General features: G+C 51.8%; 1 protein-coding gene across 1 annotated transcript in view; it reads right to left on the reverse strand.

Annotated features, from left to right (window-relative positions):
* Positions 1-7,419: 7,419 nt before the first annotated feature.
* Positions 7,420-20,695, reverse strand: part of LOC118227529 (zinc finger protein 423-like) — a 52,893-nt gene continuing 39,617 nt past the window's right edge. The window contains exons 3-4 of the mRNA XM_035418078.1: positions 11,459-11,662; positions 7,420-7,436 (exon numbers count right to left, since the gene is read on the reverse strand). Of these exons, the coding sequence (XP_035273969.1) occupies positions 7,420-7,436; positions 11,459-11,662 (221 nt within the window). The remainder of the gene's footprint in view (positions 7,437-11,458; positions 11,663-20,695) is intronic.

Here is a 20,695-nt window from a genome sequence, read left to right on the forward strand (position 1 = left end):
GGGGGGGTAAGGGGTGGGGGTGGGGGTTGGCGGAGAAAGCCTGCCAGGGGATAACCGCCCCCAACTCCAACCCTGCTCCCCTGCTCTCCACACAGGAAGATCCCAGGAGCCCAGCTCCGCGCTCCCTCCCCTCCCCGCCCCGCCCTCCAGGCCCTGCAGATTCCTCCAAACCCCAGCAAGTCTGGGGGCCACCCAGTCACATTGCACATCTGAGAGCGCGCGAAGGAAGAGCCGTAAGAACCTGACTGAGAGCGGGTCCCTTTCCCTGCTCGTCCCTGTGCCATCCTGAGCGGTGGAGGTGCGTGTGCGTGGTTATATCTGTGTGTGTGTGTGTGTGTGTGCGCGTGTGTGTGTGCGTATACCTGTGCGCAAACTTACGTCTGTGCTTATATCTGTGTGTGTGTCTGTGTGATCTGTGAGTGTGTGAATGTGTGTATGTGTGTGTGTGTGTGTGTTTACATCTGTGTGGTTATATCTGTGTGCGCGCGTTTATGTCTGTGCTTATATCTGTGTGTGTGTCTGTCTGTCCGAGAGATCTGCGTATGTGTGATCAGTGTGTGTGTGTGTGTGCTATCTGTGCATGTGAGTGTGTGTGTGTGTGTGTGTCTGTGAGATCTGCGTGTGTGTGGTCTGTGAGTGTGTGTTATCTGTGCGTGTGAGTGTGTGTGTGTGTGTGTGTGTCTGTGAGATCTGCGTGTGTGATCTGTGAGTGTGTGTTATCTGTGCGTGTGAGTGTGTGTGTGTGTGTGTGTCTGTGAGATCTGCGTGTGTGATCTGTGCGTGTGTGTGTTAAACAGACTTCCACACCCCTCAGGAAGGAAACTGCAGCAGACAGGGTTTCTGGTGTCTTTCTCTGGGCACGTGTCCCAGGAGCGAAGCTTTTCTCTGACATTTTGCCAGACAAAGGTGGACCACACCTGAATGCAGGGTTAAAACCATTACAGCAGAGTGTGCGTGTGAGTGCGCGTGCGTGTGTGTGTGTGTGTGTGTGTGTGTGTGTGTGTGTGTATAACTTGCTTTCAGACAGACAGCAGCAAGCCAGGAAGGAATACCAGGCTAAACCCAAACAGGTTGCAAAAACCAACTCTCTGTCTCTATCTGTTACTTCAGCCCTCTCTCTCTCTCTCTCTCTCTGTACTCTCTACCTTTTCTCTTTTTCTCTTACACCATTTTCTTCTTTCCCTTCATTACTAGCCCTCCCCCCCTCTCTCTCTCTCTTCATTTCTCCAGCTCTACAGTAAATTTGTAATTGGCCATTGTTCTGCAGATTTCCTGGCTCCGAGATTGCTCATCTATAGCCAAAGTTTACTTGAACGGAGGAATGTGGGTGCGGGAGGGTCATTACTCTGAATGCCCTTTGCCCTTTGCCCTTCGGCCTTTAACTGTAGGTGATGCATTTAAGCACATAAAGCCCCATTTCACTTTGCTTTGCTACACGGTACACACGTCACTTCTCGTTAATTTAAAACGGTTTTACCACAGGTACCAGGTAGCTAAGACCTCACCGCTGCACCTGCATCTTCTGGAGTAAAAAAAAAAAAAAAAAAAAGAATGCCAAAACTCGCGAGCGCACGGAGAGGCCGGCGTGTTGCCGGGCCCAAGCGCTCGGCAGTTAATTCACAATAACCGCGATTGGCTGCATTGTGCCTACACCCCAGGAAACGGGGGATTCTGAGGCAGGTCGGCGAAGGCAGCCGAAGGATTCCCCGCTACGCTACCAACCATTATGCAGCCAGACGGAAATCACACCAAGCCGGGTGAACACCACCATGCTCAAGGTGGGGGGGGGGTGTGGGGGTGTGTGGGGTGGGACCGTGGGGAAGGCATGCATGGTACCTTTCACTACAATGGAATATGATTACCCTTCTTCCGGGAAAGAAACAGCCAGAGCAGCCCGTTGGTTTGTGAGAGAGTGTGAGGCTGCGAGGGATTGGCCACATGCATTTAAAATGTACATTTGCATGAACTTCATATATAATAGAAATTGTTCTGCTCTTATTTTTTGTTTGACATATACCTTATTTTTCCGGTTCGGTGGCAGCTGCAAAGCAACTTCAAGCCCTTGCAGTTTGAATTCCAGCTTACGTGCGCATTTATTTGGGCGGTACTTTGGAAGCAAATTCGTATTAGTGTATTTTGGCCCGTCCCTGGAGACTGGCAGTTAGAGCTGTTCCTGGATCAGTCACATGGCTCCTCCTCTCAGGTGTATGTGCACAGTTTTTTATTTAAAGCGACAGGGTCAGTGGTGACCCCGTGGCGACCCCTGACATCACAAAGACCCAGGGGAGGTACGGCCAGTGCACCGAAAGGAGCGTAGGAGCAAGGAGAAAGTGGAGGGGGGGAGTCGGCCAGAGTAATGGAGTAGGGGTAGGGGTGGGGGTGGTGGTGGTGGGGGGGGGGGGGGGGGGGTCGGGGGTGTATGGGTGCACTGCAGGGGCTCTGCAGTCGGTCTGGTCCTCATTATTCCAGTTCCCTGTGAAGGACTGCGTGACAGCTCTATTGGGTGTACTCCTGGGTCAACAGAGCCGCCAGGGACTGAGTGTGTGTGTGTGTGTGTGTGTGTGTGTGTGAGGTGTCCAGTTTCATCTTACCGCTCAACTCAGAGCCCCCTCCGCCCCCCTCCCCCCTAAAAGCACATCACTACGCTCGCTGCTCATAAACACCCCAAGAGCAGCGAGCCCCAAACTGTGAGTTCCATTATAACCTGCAGCAGAGGGGATATGAGCGCCAGGGCTCGCGATTTAAACTTACAGACGCGCGCGCGCCTCGTTCCCGGGGCCTTACACACCCAAAGAGCGGCGACTCCGCCCCCCGCGAAGACCAAAACGCCCGCGTTCGCACGAGCCCCGCGACCCCGAAAAACCCTTCCCTCTCCGACGGGCGCCACAAAGCCCGCCTCATTGCCGCCAAGGCCCCCTTCGTTGTTGTTACGGAACCCACGGGTATCCCGCTATACTATTTTTAAAAAAAAAACAACGACAGCATACCCCGACACCCGAAAACCAGTCAATGGAAAACACGGTCGAAAAAAAAAAACCACACGGCACAAACGCACGGCCTCCCACTCCGCCTTTACTCCTCCCGTAGACTGGAAAGAGAGAAGGAGGGAGGAGGAGGGAAAAAAAAAGTGTGGGTATTTCGCCAGATTCAGGCTCTTTTCCTGGGCACACACAGACAGCACAAATATTTACCCGCTGTTCTTCTGACGGCGAGCAGAACACAGCGGTGCGAGAGAGAGAGCGTGTTCGAACGAGAGAGACACACACCAAAAGAGAGGGGAGGGGGTGCTGGATGGGGGGGGGGGGGGGGGGGGGGGGGGGGGGGAGGAGAGGGGTGGAAGTTAAATTTTTAATTTCCTGATTTTTCCTTCCGAGGAGGCAGGACTGAATATTTTGGAGGCTAGCTCAAACACACACACTTACACAGACACACACACACACACGCACACACGCACACGCTCACACACACACACACGCACGCACGCACCCACACACGCACACGCACACACACACTCCTTTTTTTTTTGTCCTTTGGCAAATTCTTCTTTTTCACTCTTGCATGAAGTACAAAAAAAAGCGAGGAGAGGAGAGAGAGAGAGAGAAAGCGTCCCCGCAGAGCTATCCTCCCTTCCTAGGACGGGCGAGGCCCCTGCAGAGGCCTGTGTAATTTCCAGTTCCTCAGAATTCAGGTATTAATAAAGGCCCCATGGGGAACTCCACACAATATAACCCTACATTTTCAGGCATTATGAAAGGATGCCCCCAGGGGTCCTTGGCTCAAATTTCTGAAATGCAGGCATTGTAAAAGGCACCCCGGGGGACTCCCCCGCAATAGAAATCTGCTGAATTCAAAGCATTTTCGGAGTCCTGGTGGGAGCCATTACTCCCTGTGGAAGCTTTTCTACAGAACATGTGTAGCTGACATGTTGACAGATTGCCCACTGAAGTGTTTAGGTGCATGCACAAGCCGGGTCTCTTTGGAGACACAGTGCTGTGCACTGCCAGATAGACTCTGAGCTCTCCCAAACTGGTACCATCTATATTTCATAACAGGGGGGGGAGAGGAAACTAGGCTGGGAAAGAGCGAGGGACCAAAAGAGAGAGAGAGAGAGATACTTAGAGAAAGACAGAGGGGAGAGAGAGAGAGACAGAGAGAAAGAGAGAGGAGAGGGAGAGACAGAGAGAGAGAGAGAGAGAGAGTGCACTTCGGCATGAAAAATGAAACCTGTGATGAAAAATTACTTCCAGTACGCCTTCACAACAACCCTCCTCATGTCTCTCGCCCTCCCTCTTTCTTTCCTTTTCTGCCTCTCTCCATCTCTCTGCACCCCCCCTTACTCTCTCCTCCGCTCTCCCTCCCACTCCCTCCCTCCACGCTGTGCTCTCACCCCCGTCTCTCTCTCTCTCTCTTTCTCTCTCTCGAGTGCAAGCAGGGCTTCTGCTCTCTCTGGAAAACCTGAGTTTTACAACCAGCTGTGACTGCATTTGTATCTGTGCCAAGGGCTTAGTGGAGGAATCTTCAGGCCACCCTCCAGCTTTCAACGGAGAGAGAGGGAGAGGGAAGAGAGAGAGACAAAACCAACACACAAAGCAGCTCGCTCCATCGGAGAAAACACACCCCCATTATGCTTGCATACAATTCTGTGACACACAAACACACCACAGAAACACAAACCACACACTGCCTAGCACTGCCTTGCCCCAATGCACTCGAGTACACACACATACACGCAAACTACATTGCCCCTACACACACACTCCCTTCCACACAAACAAACACACACACACACAAACACAAACACACACGCGCACACACATAAGAACACACAAACACAAATACACACACAAACATAAATACACACTCACAAACACAAACACAAACAGAAACTCAAACACACAAACGCACACACAAACACACACAAACAGAAACACACACACACACACACACACACACACACAGGCTGTGTTTCTGCGGGTGGCGGGCCCGTCTCTCTCTCTCTGGCGTTTCCCAGTAAAGAACAGTGATCTGTGTCTTTAATAAGGCCTGGAGCCTCACAGGATTCAGCTGCCGCTGTGACGCCAGGCAGGAGCCAAGAGGGGGGCGAGGGGTTTGGAAATGTACTCATGGCGTGAAGAACCTGGGCCACGGGGGCGGGGTGGGGGTTGAGGCAGGGGGGCGGAGAGGGGCACCCTGGGGAGAACACCCCCCCCCCCCCCCCAGCCCCCTCCCGCCCCCCCGCTGGGGCCCGCGTGTACGGCCAAACCTCCGCTCACACACACACACGAGTTCTGGCAGGGCCGGCTTCCTGCAGGCCCTCTGCAGAGCCTGAGTGTGTTATGCCCAGCTCATTACCCCCTACACGCCGGGCCGGGCCCCCACACGCAGGGCTGGTGGGGTGTGCCAAGGGGCCCCGCACCTGCGTTCCCCCACAAACACGGGGCCCGCACACCTACGCACACAGACACACATACACACAGTCTCTCACATGCAAACACAAACACACACAGTCTCTCACATGCAAACACAAACACACACAAACACAGTCTCTCACATGCAAACACAAACACACACAAACAGTCTCTCACATGCAAACACAAACACACACAAACACAGCCTCTCACATGCAAACACACACAAACACACACACAGTCTCTCACATGCAAACACAAACACATACAGTCTCTCACAAGCAAACACAAACAGACACACACACAGTCTCTCACAAGCAAACACACACACACACACACACACACACATACACACAGTCTCTCGCATGCAAACACACACAAACTCACACACAGTCTCTCACATGCACAGACACACATACACACACACACAATCATAAACAGATAAAATAAACACAGAATAAAAATACGCACACGTGCATAAACACACACACCTACGTCAAACAAAATGTTATACACACACACACACACACGCATCCGCACACACAGACTTACTCTCACACAGGCCTTAAAATTCTTAAAATACGAAACGCGGACGCACGCACGCTCACGCGGCACGCCGTGTGTACACAATACCCGTGCTCGAAAGCGCTGAAGGCAACCTTTCTAATTGCACAGTGAGCAAAACTACATTTGAATAATTACAGCTGGGGTTTTATCTGTGTCATGTAAGGAAAAACGTCTGACTGCCAACACACAATACGCACACGCTAACTACGACAGTGCCACACCGAGTGCATGCTACACGCACAACATACACCTAATGTTCCTAAACTTGTAATACAATGCACTGCATGGTTTCATGGTGTTTTCTGTGTGTTTTTCTTGTGTGTTTGATGTTTGTAATGTGTTTTTGATGTGTTTTTGACAAATCTCTACATGTGCAGATAATAAAAGTTTCTCTAATACACATTAACAAGCACACAGTTCCTAATGGGTGCGCCTTGGTCTGTGAAAGCCTGAGCACATGAATGGGAGAGAGTCTGTGGGTGTCAGTACAGTAGACAAGTGTGTGTGTGTGTGTGTGTGTGTGTGTGTGTGTGCGCGAATGGGAGAACCTGAGCGCTATGTATGCAATCGTTTGTGAATAAGCGTATGAGGATGGATGTGAAAAATGGCGTGCGTGCGAGTGCCTGTGCATGTGTGTATGTGTGTGAGAGAGAGAGAGAGAGAGAGGGAGGGATAGCACTCTCATGACCTCTCAGGGGTCTTGCCCAGTCTTTATAAAGGGGTACTCATTAACTCCCTGTTTGTATTTGGCAAGCAGGGGCTCCAGCCCTCATTTTGGACTGACAGCCAGACACCTGTCCCAGGCATGCTAAACCCCCCCCACCTCCCCTCCACCCCCACCCAGAGCCCCCTTCACACTGCAACGCCTTGTTTCCACGGGCAACCCCACATCATCACTACGCAATTTGATAGTCTTAGCTCTTGCCCGGCTGTAACAAAGCCAGAAACAAATAGGGAAATAGTCATGGAGCCTGGCTGGCAAGGTTAGTTCTGGCTTCTGCTTGACAAAATAAGGTCAACCAACCAGTCTGTTTCCCACTCTACAGTGGGAAAGGGTAGAATGAGCCAGCCTGGTTCCTGCTCTACAGTGGGAAAGAGGTATAATCAGCCAGCCTGGTTCCATCTTTATAGCTCCTATGAGAAATGTGGGAAATACAGAACATGAACAAAATGCTTTCTAATGTTTTGGTTCTGCTGGACTTACATGGTTATCTAATGAAATAGTGCAGTGGCCACCCAGGGAACTAGAAATCAACTGGTTCAGCTCACACCTACAGACTGCAGGTACAAGGCTAGACTCAGATAAGGCAGGCAAACACACACAAGCACTCAGCCACACGCATACACACACACGGACACACTCGATCCCAGGCCCGTGTTCATAGGTCGAGCGCTGTCACCTGCCTATAGATTTGTGTAATCCAGCCAGTGAGGACACAGAGAGTCAGGAGAGGAGACCAGCTGTAAGACAGACACATCGACTGGGTCACTTCTGTTAGTGTGGTATGTACGTGCACACGTGTGTGTGTGTGTGTGTGTGTGTGTGTGTCAGCTCGCTGCCCCCCAACCCGTGCCCTGTTCTGGGTGGGGGTGTGTGTATGAGGAGGGTGATGGCATAGAGCCCTTCTGCTAAAGGTGGTTAAATATAACCCAGCGAAAGCAGAGTAGTGCACGGGCACGTGGGCGGGGCCAGAAGAGGACCTGGGCAGAGGAGGTGTCGCCCAGTGGCTGGCCCGGTCCTCCCAGACCACGGTGCTGTGGATTCAAACGGTCGCTGGGATACCAGGGTATTAATACGGCTTTGCTCTTAGGCTCTTCTCTCTCACAACCCCTTCACCTGTCACCCCCCACCCCCCACCCACCATGTCCTTCCCCCGCCCTAGAACCTCACCCTAACCCCGCCCATATCTAAGCAGGGAGGACTTGTGTGTGTGTGCGCTTGTGTGTTGGGGGGGGTGGGGATAGCGTCAGCTGGAGCAGAGACACCTGTGCTGGGAGCCGTTAGGGACACTGTGGGGGGGGAGGTCACTGGCAGGGCCTAACCTCGCTGTGCCGCAGAGCAGTGGAGCAGAGCGGAGCACTGAATGTTCTCCATTCGATTTTTTCCAACCGCTCCTCGGGGAGAGAGTGTGCCCCAGATTCCTCCTACGGAGACTCTTCCCCTCACACACACACACACACACACACACAGACGCGCACACGCACACGCACACGCACACTGCATGCCCCTGAGTGCATGATCGTGCATGTGAGGGGTTATACGTGTTTATGTATGGGTATGTCAGACACAAAAAGACGGAAGATGTAATCGTTGGTGTGTGCACATGTATATATATGTGTGTGTGTGTGTGTGTGTGTGTGTGCATGTGTGAGCGCGTGTGTATGTGTCCGTGTGTATATGTGAATGTGCAAGGATATAAGGGAGTGTGAGGGTGTACAAGTGTGTATGTGTGTGTGTGTGTGTGTGTGCGCGTACGTAAGTGTGTGGAAGAATGGCTTCCACCCCAAACAAAGGCATCATTCTGCAGCCTCCACTCCCAACCCTGGAACCCTCAGCTGGACGACTCCCGCTCCCCCGTCCACAAAACTCACGGGGGAGGGTCCAGCACTTCCTGACACGCCCTGACTGCAGCGCCAGAGGCCAATCGGACCCCGACCTTCCCCGAGCGGCCCCCCTCCCACCCTCCCACCCTCCCCCCAGCTCTGCTTACACCATCCTTCCTCCTTCCTGGGGCCACGGTCCCTACCGTACCATCGCCACCTTCGCCGCCTTCTTACTCCCTCCCTCCTTCTGTCCACCCTTCCCGAGACCTGGCCTCCAATCCGCCATGTTTTCCTGCCCAGCAGCCCTACCTGTCTCCATCTTGCTCTGTTGCTAGGGTCTCCTGCCTTCATTCATGCGTAAAAGCACTCGGTTGTGATTGGCTGCTGCGCTCAGGAAAAGACCCTTTATGACTGTAAACTTGGCAGTGCTGCTAATGTACTGTGGGTGGGCGAGCGTCCATTTAAAAAGGAGTGTTTCTGTGTGTGAGTGTGCGCGTATGTGTGTGTTTGCACATGTGTGAGTCTGTGTGTGTGTCTGAGTGTGAGTACCTGTGTGTGAGTCTCTGTGCGTGCATGTTTGGGGGATTGGCAAAGGATGTTAGGGGTTAAACATTAAAACTCTGGGGTTGTGAAAGAGGGGTCATATTATTATAAAAATAAAATGGAGGGAGAGAAAGGAACACAGAACGCAGAGAGGGGTCCACCGGGACCCGGTTAACTCGTTATGGCCACGGAACAGGCCGGGAGAGGACAGGTCGACAGCCAATCAACCGCGGCCCCGGAGGAGCGCGCCAGGTCAGAGCCCAGAGTGAGGTGGGCGGAGCCAGCGTGCGGCCAGAACAATAGAGAGGGGTGTTGATGGACACCAGCGGGCCTTCCGAACTGCAGCTCAGCCCCACACAGATATAGAACTGCTAGACTGGCTGAACCCATTATAAACTGATCTGCATGGCACTGTAACGCCGCTCTCCTATACAGGGGATGTGACTTGCATCTGTGCGCACTGCACGTCCGGAAATACAGTGGCTTGATCATATCCAATATGGCCACTCACCACTTATAAAATGCACAAGCTGCTGCTTTTATTTAGTGAGACTGGACTACTCATTCTGTCTATGAAACAATCTAACAGGAGACAGACTAACCTGGCCAACACCAAGCTGACTACCTTCCATGACTAACTTCAGCAAGATGGCCTCCATCCATACAGTTTTACTTCCCGAATCTGGGTCCACACACACACAAACGGAGACACACAGGCAGGCAGACGACAGACAGACAGACAGACAGAAACACACACACGCACACGCACACGCATGCACACACACACACACACACACACACGCATGCACACACACACACACACTCCCCCCCGCGGGCTCTGTTTATCCCTCTCTGATGGAAAGAGAGGCAGCCTCCTGCAGTAGCCCCACAAGGCTGCCCCTCCAGGGACACACAAAGAACTTAAAAGGATTCGTCAGCGAACGTTTTTTAATTTACCATTCTTTTCAATAATAATAAAAATAATACGAATGGGGAGGGGGGGTGGAAGGGACCAATGCCCCAAAGGATCTTGGGATTATTCCGTAATCTCCACCACAAACGAGGAAGGGGGGCGGGGGAGAGCCTTACATTTTACCATTGTGCTTTAGCTCCCCCCCCCCCCCTCGGTCCCTGTCCGCCTGCAACATGTTGCTCTCTAGTGACTGCGAGCGGAAATCACATCAAGGATGTTCTTTCCTTCTTTATTTATTTACTTACACAACTCTCGGCTACGGGAGCAGGAGACGGCTACATCGCCGACTGTAGAGAAACAGTCAGCCTCTCTGCGTTTTGTACCCGCTCTGGCTCTTGTAGTTCTGCTCGACCTACCTTCCACCCCCAGCCAAACACAGACACACGCTGAGACACACACACACTTACACACACGCACACCCACACACCCGCGCGCACACACACACACACACACGCACACAGCGCACGCACACACACACACGCTTGCCTCCCTTACGAGAACCCTGCTCTCTCCCTCCATTGGTATCGCGCTCATTAACGAGAGTGCCTTGATTAATCTGTTAGTCACCAGACGCCCCTGCAGTGCTGCTTTTAAGTATTTCATTAATTACAATCAGCGTAATAATGGCCATTGTGTGCGCGTACAGTATGCTACCTTAAATGGGCGAGCCCCTGAGGTGCACGCTGATTTGAGGAGCTGGAGACCGAGATGGAGCGGCTCCTGACCACCGCTTCAGACTTGCGCCGCACGCGCGCGGACCGTCGCCTCAAACTCCTACTGCACACGCTCAGAACGAGGCTTGCTCCCGCCGCACGCGCTCAGAAGGTTCCTCTCTTTGCAATTCTTTGCGACTGTGTTGTAAAGAACTGGTAGTAGTGAGTTATGGCGGGACAAAGAGACTGCACATCAACTGTGGCTGAGAGAGAGAGAGAGAGAGAGAGAGCACGTGCGTACGTGTGTTTGAGGTGTTTGAGGGTGCGTTTGTGTGTGTGGGAGTTTTTGTGAATTCATTCAAATATATTTGTGTGTATCAGTTTCATGCTTGCTTGTGCATCCACACAGGCATGCATATGTGCTTACTATGTGTGTATGCACAGTCTCGTATGGTGTGTCTATGCGCATACATGGTCTCGTGTGGTGTGTCTATGTATATGCACAATTTTGGGTGGTGTGTCTGTATGTGCGGTCTGTGTGGTCTGTCTACGTGTATGCATGGTTTTATGTGGTATGCGTGTGTGTATGTGTGTGTGTATGCGTACTTGTGTGTATGTGCATGTGTGTGTCTGTGTGAGTGCGTGTGTGTGTGTGTGTGTGTGTGCGTGCGTGTGCCTGTGTGTCTGTGTGAGTGCGTGTGTGTGTGTGTGTGTGTGTGTGTATGTGCGTGTGCCTGTGTGTGTGTGTGTGTACGTGTGCGGTTTCTTACCCGCAGGACAGTGGTGGGTGCGGTGTTCGGTCAGCTCAGCCAGGCAGTCGAAGTCCTGCTGGCAGTTGTCGCAGGTGAAGATGGACTCATCATCCAGATCATCGTCGCACACTCTGTCATCGTGACTGGTCACACTTTGGTCACCGTCTTCTAGCCCCGCCCTCCGCTCCTTCAGCTCCGCCTCTCTATCGGTCCCAGTGACATCTGCAATCAGGGGAGAGGTTGAGGAGTCAGTGTGATGTCACATATCAGGAAGGCATCAGAGCATCATTCAAAGAGGAGATTGGTGGAAGCAATTTAAGAAAAAGTGAAGTGTACTAAACTGTTAGCTTTGGACCATTTTTGTATTAGAAGTCTGCAAATGCATTAATGACCCATTGAAATCCATCTTATTTTAGGCTCATTTGTGATTTGTCCAATATTTAGCATGACCTGCAATGCCACAGAAATTATGTTCAACATGACCAGCACAGAAGTAGGTTTGTTTCACATCCGCTTTCCAAACCAGAGTGCCTTCACATTACCTTTTGTTCTCCCCCCCCCCCCCCCCCCCCCCCCCATCATCACTAGTTTTATTTCACGCTGCATAAATTCTGCCACATCTAATACAGATTCACTTCCTCAACATTATGCCTTTCTGCCAACTGGTTTGGGCAGTACGTCATTAATGATGTGTTTGTCCACTTCATACTTGTCCTTCGCTCATGTGTCCACCATCTTATTTACTGAAATGTGAGTAGGTTACAGCAGACTGCGTTCTAAATCACTTCAAAGTGGACCACGGTTCATTCCTGGCCAACCAGAGACCGCCTCGAACAAACAAACTCCTGCTTAGTTTTCTGGTACGTTCTCTGGTTCACTTTCATACCTCTCAAATGAACCTATTTTAGAGGAGAGAGGTGGCTCGGGGTCAGAAAAAAAAGCCCATATGACCCAAGAGTGAAAGTCACCTGAGAGCTGGACTAGAACAGAACTCGAACCAGTACAATTCAGCCGTGTACGATTGGCTAGTTAATAATGACCTTTTGACCTCTCAGTTTTACAACCAACAACCTTGAGTGTGCCCATTGGTTTTGAAGGCACGCTGTTGCTCAAATGACTCAAGGGAATGTACTCATGTTCTCCTGCGTTGTATACGTTTGCTCTGGCTAGGAGAACGCACACTGCATCTGTGATATTTACACCACCTTTTAAAGAAACCCTCTGCAGATACCAAACACTTATTTCTGTTGATGTACTAATACTTTTGCTAATTAATAGGGTACGGTGTGAATTCTTGGACGTGGCATTTAGAATGAAAGAAAAATCAATGGAGTTTGTCTGAGGGAAAACCACGGGGGAGGGCCGGGGTGAGATGTCTGTCCAGGCCGGGCCTATCCGCCGCCCCGGTGTCCGTGCCTTCACTGCGGACCAGTGCAGCAATGTGCCACGGCGATCCAGCAGCCGCCATTGTGGCTCCATTTTCACACCTTATTATCACATTAAACGCTCCACTCTGAAAGGACTGAACCGGAGAGACTGAGAGAGGGAGAGAGAGAGAAGGGGGGGAGGAGGGGAGAGGGAGGAAGGGAGAGCGGCAGAAAGACCCAGGGTAAACGGGGAAGGGAAAAGAAGGTCAGAGGGATGGTGAAGGATAGGAGGAAAGAATGAAAGCAGGAAGAGAAATAAGGGGAGAGAAGAGAGGAAGAGCGAAATATAAAGAGAGGGTACATGGAGAAGAGAAATTAAGGAATATGAAGGAGGGAAACCGAAGAAGAGAATGAAAGAAGGGAAAAGGAGAGGAAATGCAGGGAGTAAGCGCGCACTACAGGCTCCCTCAGATTTTGGACGTCACTTAATCATTGCGGACGGGCGCGTTCGGGAAAAAAAAAAAACGCGAGGTGCCCGCCCCCCCCACCCCTCCTGTGCCAGCGCAGTAGGCCCTGATTAGTGCTCATTTTGGGCCTGGCGCCCAGCCAATCCGAAACGCCGCCGATGGGCCTCCCCTCAGACCCAGACCCAGGCCGGTCTCCCAGGGCCTCATCTCAGGCCCGGCTCCGGGTTCTGGGGCCACAGGAAGAGGGGTGACCCAGCTCAGTTCACAGTGGTGGTTCTGTGGAGGAGGGGGGGGGGGTAGTGGGGGTTTGGTGAGGACTATGCGGATACACCACACCCCCTGTCCCCCCAATCAGGGACGGATCCTCAGGGTGGGCGGGGGGGGGGGGGGGGGGGGGGGGGGGGGGGATGACCATCTGTCCAGTGGTGAGAGCACCGTCTGGACAGGGAGGAGAGCTGCCCCTAACTGACTCACACATACACACATGTACACGCACGCCTACATATATACACACGCAGATACATTAACACAGACATACACACACCCATAAAAGCATACTTTATTAACTATAACACACATATGCACCTCATAAACCGGTGTACACACAGATAGAAAAATAAAACACTCCATATCCACATCCATCACATATGAACCACACACAAAGACATCCACAGCATACAAACACCCTATGCCCCAACCAACACACACATATTCACAGATATCATGTATGTACATATCATAGATGAATTCCTGGTACACGGTTTTCAAATGCTGCCAAGTGCATCCACACACACACACACACACACACGCGCACACACACACACACACGCACACGCACACACACGCACACACACGCACACACACAGAGGCATAGACAGGGGCGCACAGTAACAGTAGCGACAGAGGCATGGTCAGAACCATCCAATCGCAGAGGAGATAGAGGGTAATGACAGAGTACCCCCTCCCCAGGTGCCCCCCAGCCCCCCCTCGCCTCAGAGGTATGGGCACTGCCAACCATCATCGCCACATGCCAGTGGTACACGCTGCCATGGAAACGAGGGAGGAGCCTGACCCGACGGCACCCCTCCCCTCGCCTCTGAGTGGCTCATTGAGATGGAGAGAAGAGCTCTGTAGGGGAGGGTAGAGAGAAAGAGAAAGAGAGAGGAGAAAAAGAGAGAGAGAGAGAGGAGAAAGAAAGAGGGAGAAGAGAGAGAGAGAGGGGGGGTTGCATGCAGTTTGTGGCTGGGCACAGTTAGGAGAGGTGTACGGCGGGGGGGCCCCTTGCTAACAGGAGCACCCCCCCCCACCCCCCTCCCCCTCCCCTCTCTGCAGTAAGTGCTTCCAATCTGAGAAGGTGGAGGGGCTCTCTGGGGTGGCAGGGGGGGGTGGGGGACTGCACACACTTCATTTGCAGGGCCTCCACACTGGGCCCAGGCCCGTCATTACGACCGCCCGCCAGCGGGCCCGCCGCACGCTGCCCCACACCCCCGCCGCACCGGCTCCTCTCCCACCGCCGGCCTGATAAACCCGCACTACTCCATTTATCTGGAGGGGTGCTGGGCCGGGGGGGGGGCGGGGGGCGGGGGCCGGCTGGCGAGGGGGCCGTCTCACCGGCGGGGCTCTCCTGATTGGAGGAGCCTCAGGAAGTGTGCCGGATAACAAATGAAATCAAAACAAAGACACGGCGGCGACCGGAGGGGACAGGGCCAGCTCCTCGCTTTTTTTGGCTCTGCCGCTGAAAAAGAAACAAAAACCAATAGTGCGCGTGGGGAGGGGCGGGGGAGAGAGGTACTGACTGTGCTCAAGGTCACACGCACATACAGACAGAAACACGCACGCACACACACATACATGAGCTCACACACGCACGCACACAAACACACTCGTACAAACACACACTCAAAAAAATTCACATTAACAGACATACCTACACACGCACGCACACGCGCGCCCTCACACACACTTGTATCCATAAACCACTAACGAATACAACACAAACAAACACGGAAAAGCCGCGTAAACAAACACCGCTGCACACACGCACTCATTAAACTCACATTAAGCAGGCATTAAAGAGATCTGTAGTCGTTTTGTGCTGAGCTCATCAGTCAAAATGCTCAGCCGAGAGGCAGAGCGTGTTCTTTAGCATAATTCAATTTGAGGGAGGGAGGGAGGGAGAGAAAGAGAGAGAGAGAGAGAGAGAGAGAGAGAGAGAAGGAGCGAAATGAAACGGTAGATTTCCTTGGAAGTGGTACCCGAGGAGAACCTAGGCCTTCAAAAGGGCCATTCAGCCGAACAGGCCCCCCTTTGTAAGCTGGGCCAGAGCGGGCGAAACGCTCCCTCAACTTTACCCTGCTGTTACAACGCCGTCGCCGCCGGAGCGGTCCGAGGCGGCTGAATGGCGGTTCTGGTTCGGTCCCCGGCTGTTTGCTGCGAGTCTGAAAAGAAGCCACCCTGATCCGGACCCGGTCGCAGCAAGGCAAGCGCCGCTCTGCCCCCCCTTCCCAAACCTTCAGCCAATCAGGCGAGACAGGAAGTGAATAAACCTGCCCAAACCATCCTATCAGCGAGGGGTCCGACACAGAATCAGAGTGCGAATTCACACCAGCAGGGCCTATTCTCTCTCTTTCGCTGCACCTCTATGTGAGAGTTCATTTCATCCCCACTCTATAAATATCTGGAACAGGCGGTAATGGTTTATGCGACCTATTTACAATGGAATGAATGGGCAATGATTCAATTCAGGACTTGGCAATTCTATGGAAATACCCAAATCATGCAATCCGAAATTTGGGGACATGACGAGCCGAGTTGATGGTGGCAGTAAAGCCAGATTGATCGCAGTTGCTGTCACACACATGCACACGCACACACACACGCATATGTTCACACACATACATGAGTGCACACAAATATGCACATATACAAACATTCACATTAATGCACACACGCACACAAGCATAATGCACACATACTAGGATTTACAGAAACATCTACACATACACACACACACACACACACACACACACACACAGTACAAGCTCTCGTTCTGAGCAAGATATTAAAACATATCGAAGAAAAATTTCCAGATTTGAACACAATTCCAAATTGGTTGTATTCATTAATCAATTTGATTTGGTTATAACGAAGAAAAAAGCACACTGCACTTGAGTGGTAACTGTAAAAAAACAAAACAAAACAAAACAAAATCACTCCTTCCAACTTCTGTTGTGTGTGAACAGAGCTGGAGAACTCCACTGAGTAAAACCCGGTACCCTCCAAAATCTGTAATATGGACTGAAGTAAAGAGTGCTTCTGGGTTTTACTCACCACGGTTATCCAGCTAACTCAGTTATCCAGCTAACTCAGTTATCCTGCTTTGTGATACACCCCCCAGGTCTTCTGTGCACTGACACAAATGCTACCCCTTCTCAGGACAGATGTGAACGAGCTGGCGCAGTCAAAGCGAAGGTTGTGATTGGTTCACACTAAGCTGGGGACCCAGACAGACTCGGAGCTAAAAAAGGGTAAGCGCTGGCTGTGATTGGTCCACGCTGAGCTACAGACACCGACAGAATCCGAGCTGCGCAGGGCAAGGGCCGGTTACGATTGGTCGACGCACCGAGCCGTCAAAACCGACAGAGACGGAGCCGGAGTCGGTCGCCCCGGCGGGAGACGCTTTCCGGGCGGCGCGCGCGGGACGCGGGACGCGGTGCGCCAGCCCGGCGACCGTGGCGCTAATTGCGCGTTGTGCTGCAGGAGAAACAACTTAGCGTCGCAGCTGGGCCGCGGCAACGGGCGCGGAAATCAAGGCCAATTAGGACCTGCATGGGGCTCTGCACAGAGAACACCTGAGTGCCACGGGGAGAGAGACCATTTCACACAGAGGAAATTTACTGCCCCCTATAACATCCTAATACCTTTCTCTCTCAGAGAGGAAAGAGCAGGAGAGGAGAGGAGAGGATGGAGGGAAAGCTGGAGAGGGGGAAGAGCAAGAGTGGACACAAGGGAAGGAGGGCTGAGAGCGGAAGAGATGATGTAGACAGAGGGAGCGCAGGATGGAGGGAGAGAACGGCAGTGGGAAGAGAGGAGAAAGAAGGGGAGGAAGGAGCACAGGAGATGATGGAGGAGACGCACACGGGGGGCACAGAGGGAAGGAAGAGAAAGAGCAGAGGATGAGAGGGGACAGACAAAGGGGATTGAGGAGAGAATGGAGGAGGGGAGAATGGGATGATTGGAGAAAATGGAGGATAGAAGAGGAAGATGGAGAGCAGGAGAAAGAAGAACAAGGAACAGGAGACGAGGACAAAAGTACATGGAAACATAGGAGAGAGAGAGGTGAGGAGAGAAGAAGAGGATGCAGAGCGGAAGGAGAGGAGAAGAGAACTGATTGAGGGAAAGGACCGGACAGCAGGAGAGAGAAGAGGCCGTCTGACGGAGGTCAGAAAAGAGCACGGAAAAGGAAAGGACGTAGATGAGAAAATGGAAAGAGAGAAAAAAAATGATTTTACAGTAATTAACGAGGAATCCCCCAGAACCTGCTTTCTTAACTCCCCCGCCCCCACCTTACCCAACCTACCCCTCCCCCAAGGCCTCAGCTTCAAGTTTTTAATTTGCATAGGCACCCCGTTTCCGCCATGCTCCTTCCAAATCAGCCTAATTGGGCCACGGAGCAAGGTGCGCGGTGTGGGGGGGGGGTCTGGCGGGGCGTTGGGGGAGGTGACACATGACTGGGACAGGGGGGGTTGGGGGCTCGGGACCAGATTGCTCCTTAACGGTTACCCATAACGTCCCCTTCTGAAGGCGGAAAGACAAACAGACAGCGTGTTTGTGTAGGGTAATTAGCTGGAGACGGGCGAATTAGCCGAGTCTACACGCCGTCGAGGGCAGATCTCGCGCGCTCGCGCCGTCCCGCCAGCCCCCCCCTTGCTAATTACCCCTCGTTTGGGGCGATGTGTGTTTTCTCACGTCGCGGCTCCGCCCCCTTCACCCCTCCCCCCGCCCAGCTCCTCCACCAGACAGAGAGGTCTGCGGGCGGGCGGGCGGGCGGGATGGCGGTAAGCAGGCTCAGGAGCGGATCGCGGGCCTAGCCCGATGCCGGGAAGCATCCAGGGCGGAAGAGAGCGGTGGCAAAAGGCGGCTCATTCGCATCACATTACAATACAGGCACTTAGCAGACGCTCTTATCCAGAGCGACTTGCACAACTGTTACATAGCCTCCATTTATACAGCTGGATACATACTGAAGCAATGCAGGTTAAGTACCGTGCTCAAGGGTACAACGGCAGTGTCCATACCCGGGAATCGAACCTGTGACCTTTATTACAAGGTCACACGACCAGCTCCTTACCAATTATACTACACTGCTACCCATTTCGCATGAGGATCTGGTGCTGACCCTGTCTGTAGGGAAAACTGTCGTCAGGGAGATGTTGAGAAATCAAAGACCCCCCCTCCTGCACACGCATGCACTCGGCTGTCCAGGTGAACGGCTACGTAATTCTGACACTATCGCCAACAAGATCAGCTGGAACCGCCAGTATTATTATTTTATCCCAATTTAGCGTAATGGTTTAAAATCTGGACTTCACTCACAGAGGTTGCATGTTCAAATCCAATGTTGTACCTTTCAGCAAGGGTATTAGTATTAGTAAAAGGTATTAGCTTTCTTTTAAAATCTGTCAGTAATCTGCAGAAATGGTATTAGTCTCTCACAAGTTAAAGCCTTTTGAAAATAAAGCATTCAAGGCAGGTTTATTCCAGAGGGTAGATAATAGCCATTACTCAAAAAATAAAAATAAAGATTTTGCACAGAAGGAGCACAGGTCTCAGGTTCTGGAAAACTCAAGCAAGCTGAGTTTAAAGGACACCAGGAGTTTCTTTTAACCCAACATTGATCCTTTAACATGTTTTATCCAGTAGGCACTTGAAATTAAACCTAAAATATGGTGGAACCCCAGGTAAAGCTGGATGTAGCCATATGAAATCAAATCACCCGTTGCAGTTAAGTTCTTCATGTTCTGTGGGTACAACCACACACTATTCCTGCTTTATAAAATCCAATTTTCTTGCTATGAACGCCCCTTCCCCACAGTTCAGAAGTTGGGGATATGAAGTCTAAAGCAGGGCTGCCCGACCCTGTCCTTGCAGATCTACCATCCTGTATGTTTTCATTCTAACCCTAACAAAGGCCACTTAATTTAAAAAAATAGATCATTGAGCAGCTAATCAGTAGAATCAGGTGAGCCAAAATAGTGTTGAAATGAATACCTACAGGATGGTAGCCTTCCAGGGACAGGGTTGAGCAGCCCAGGTCTAAAGGCTGGTAGAGATCCAAAAGTCATCAGCAGCAGAAATGGTTTTCAGAGAGTTTTCAGAGGAAATATTGTCCAGAGAGAACTACAGAGCAAACAGCAGCCAGGGTCTCAGATTCAACATCAGACCCCGAGTCCAGAATTAAAAGATGAGAGGGATCTGCTCAGCCAACTGATTATTCGTCATAATGAAAACAGTAATTTAATATGTTAATGGTTACTTCTGTGTGTATCATGTAGTTTTTCCTCAATAACATGTCAACTTTTTTTTCTCTTGGAAAAACTGCTCTACACTGTTTTGATTTGAACCGGTCTTAATAAATCCACCCCACCCCCCACACCACTCTAATAAAAGGCAATTCTGAGTGTGGCTAGGGGGAAGTACTGTAACGTCCCCCCCCCCCCCACCCATAGATCACATGGCAGTCATCAGATCCATTAAAAAGGCCTCACCTCGCTCTTTAAAGACAAAGTTTATCCCATTTTCCCCCTGAAGATGCACTCAAGGAGAAAGCAAGACGCTGATGTAATGGTCAAAGAGGGAGGAGGACGGGACGCGGGGAGGGGGGGTGATGTTATTTATACAAGGAGCGGTTACTGGCTGCGGCCGCGTTCTTAATGGAGCCCTCAGCGACCCCCCCGGGTGAGCCAGACTGGGCCGCGACCCAAGAGCCACAGCGCCGACCGGAGCCGGGGACCCCCCCCCGCCGAGAACGCCCGCCTTCCGGGACGTTCCATAAATCTGCCGGACACTTCATCCCGGGCTACCCGACCCGACCCAACACGCCCAGTCCTCCAGCCCAGCCGCCCGCCCAAAGCAAACCACCTTGGCTCACCACCTCGAGGAGCAGGAAGTTAAATCATAAATAAAAATGAAAACAAGGTTTTTTGCGAGGCTCCTACTTTTATAAGGTCCCCCATAGCACAGTATAGCACTGTTTTTTAGCAGGATTGCACAGATTTAGGCCAACTCCAGACCTTTGATTTAGCATTTTGTCCACACTTCTTAGACATTTAGTAGACGCTGTTATCCAGAACGACTTACACAGCTTACATTCTTTGTACAGACGGTTGGATATTTACAGAAGCAATTCAGGTCAAGTGCTT

The sequence above is a fragment of the Anguilla anguilla genome, chromosome 5 (assembly GCF_013347855.1).
Source record: "Anguilla anguilla isolate fAngAng1 chromosome 5, fAngAng1.pri, whole genome shotgun sequence".
In the NCBI taxonomy this organism is placed as follows: domain Eukaryota; kingdom Metazoa; phylum Chordata; class Actinopteri; order Anguilliformes; family Anguillidae; genus Anguilla; species Anguilla anguilla.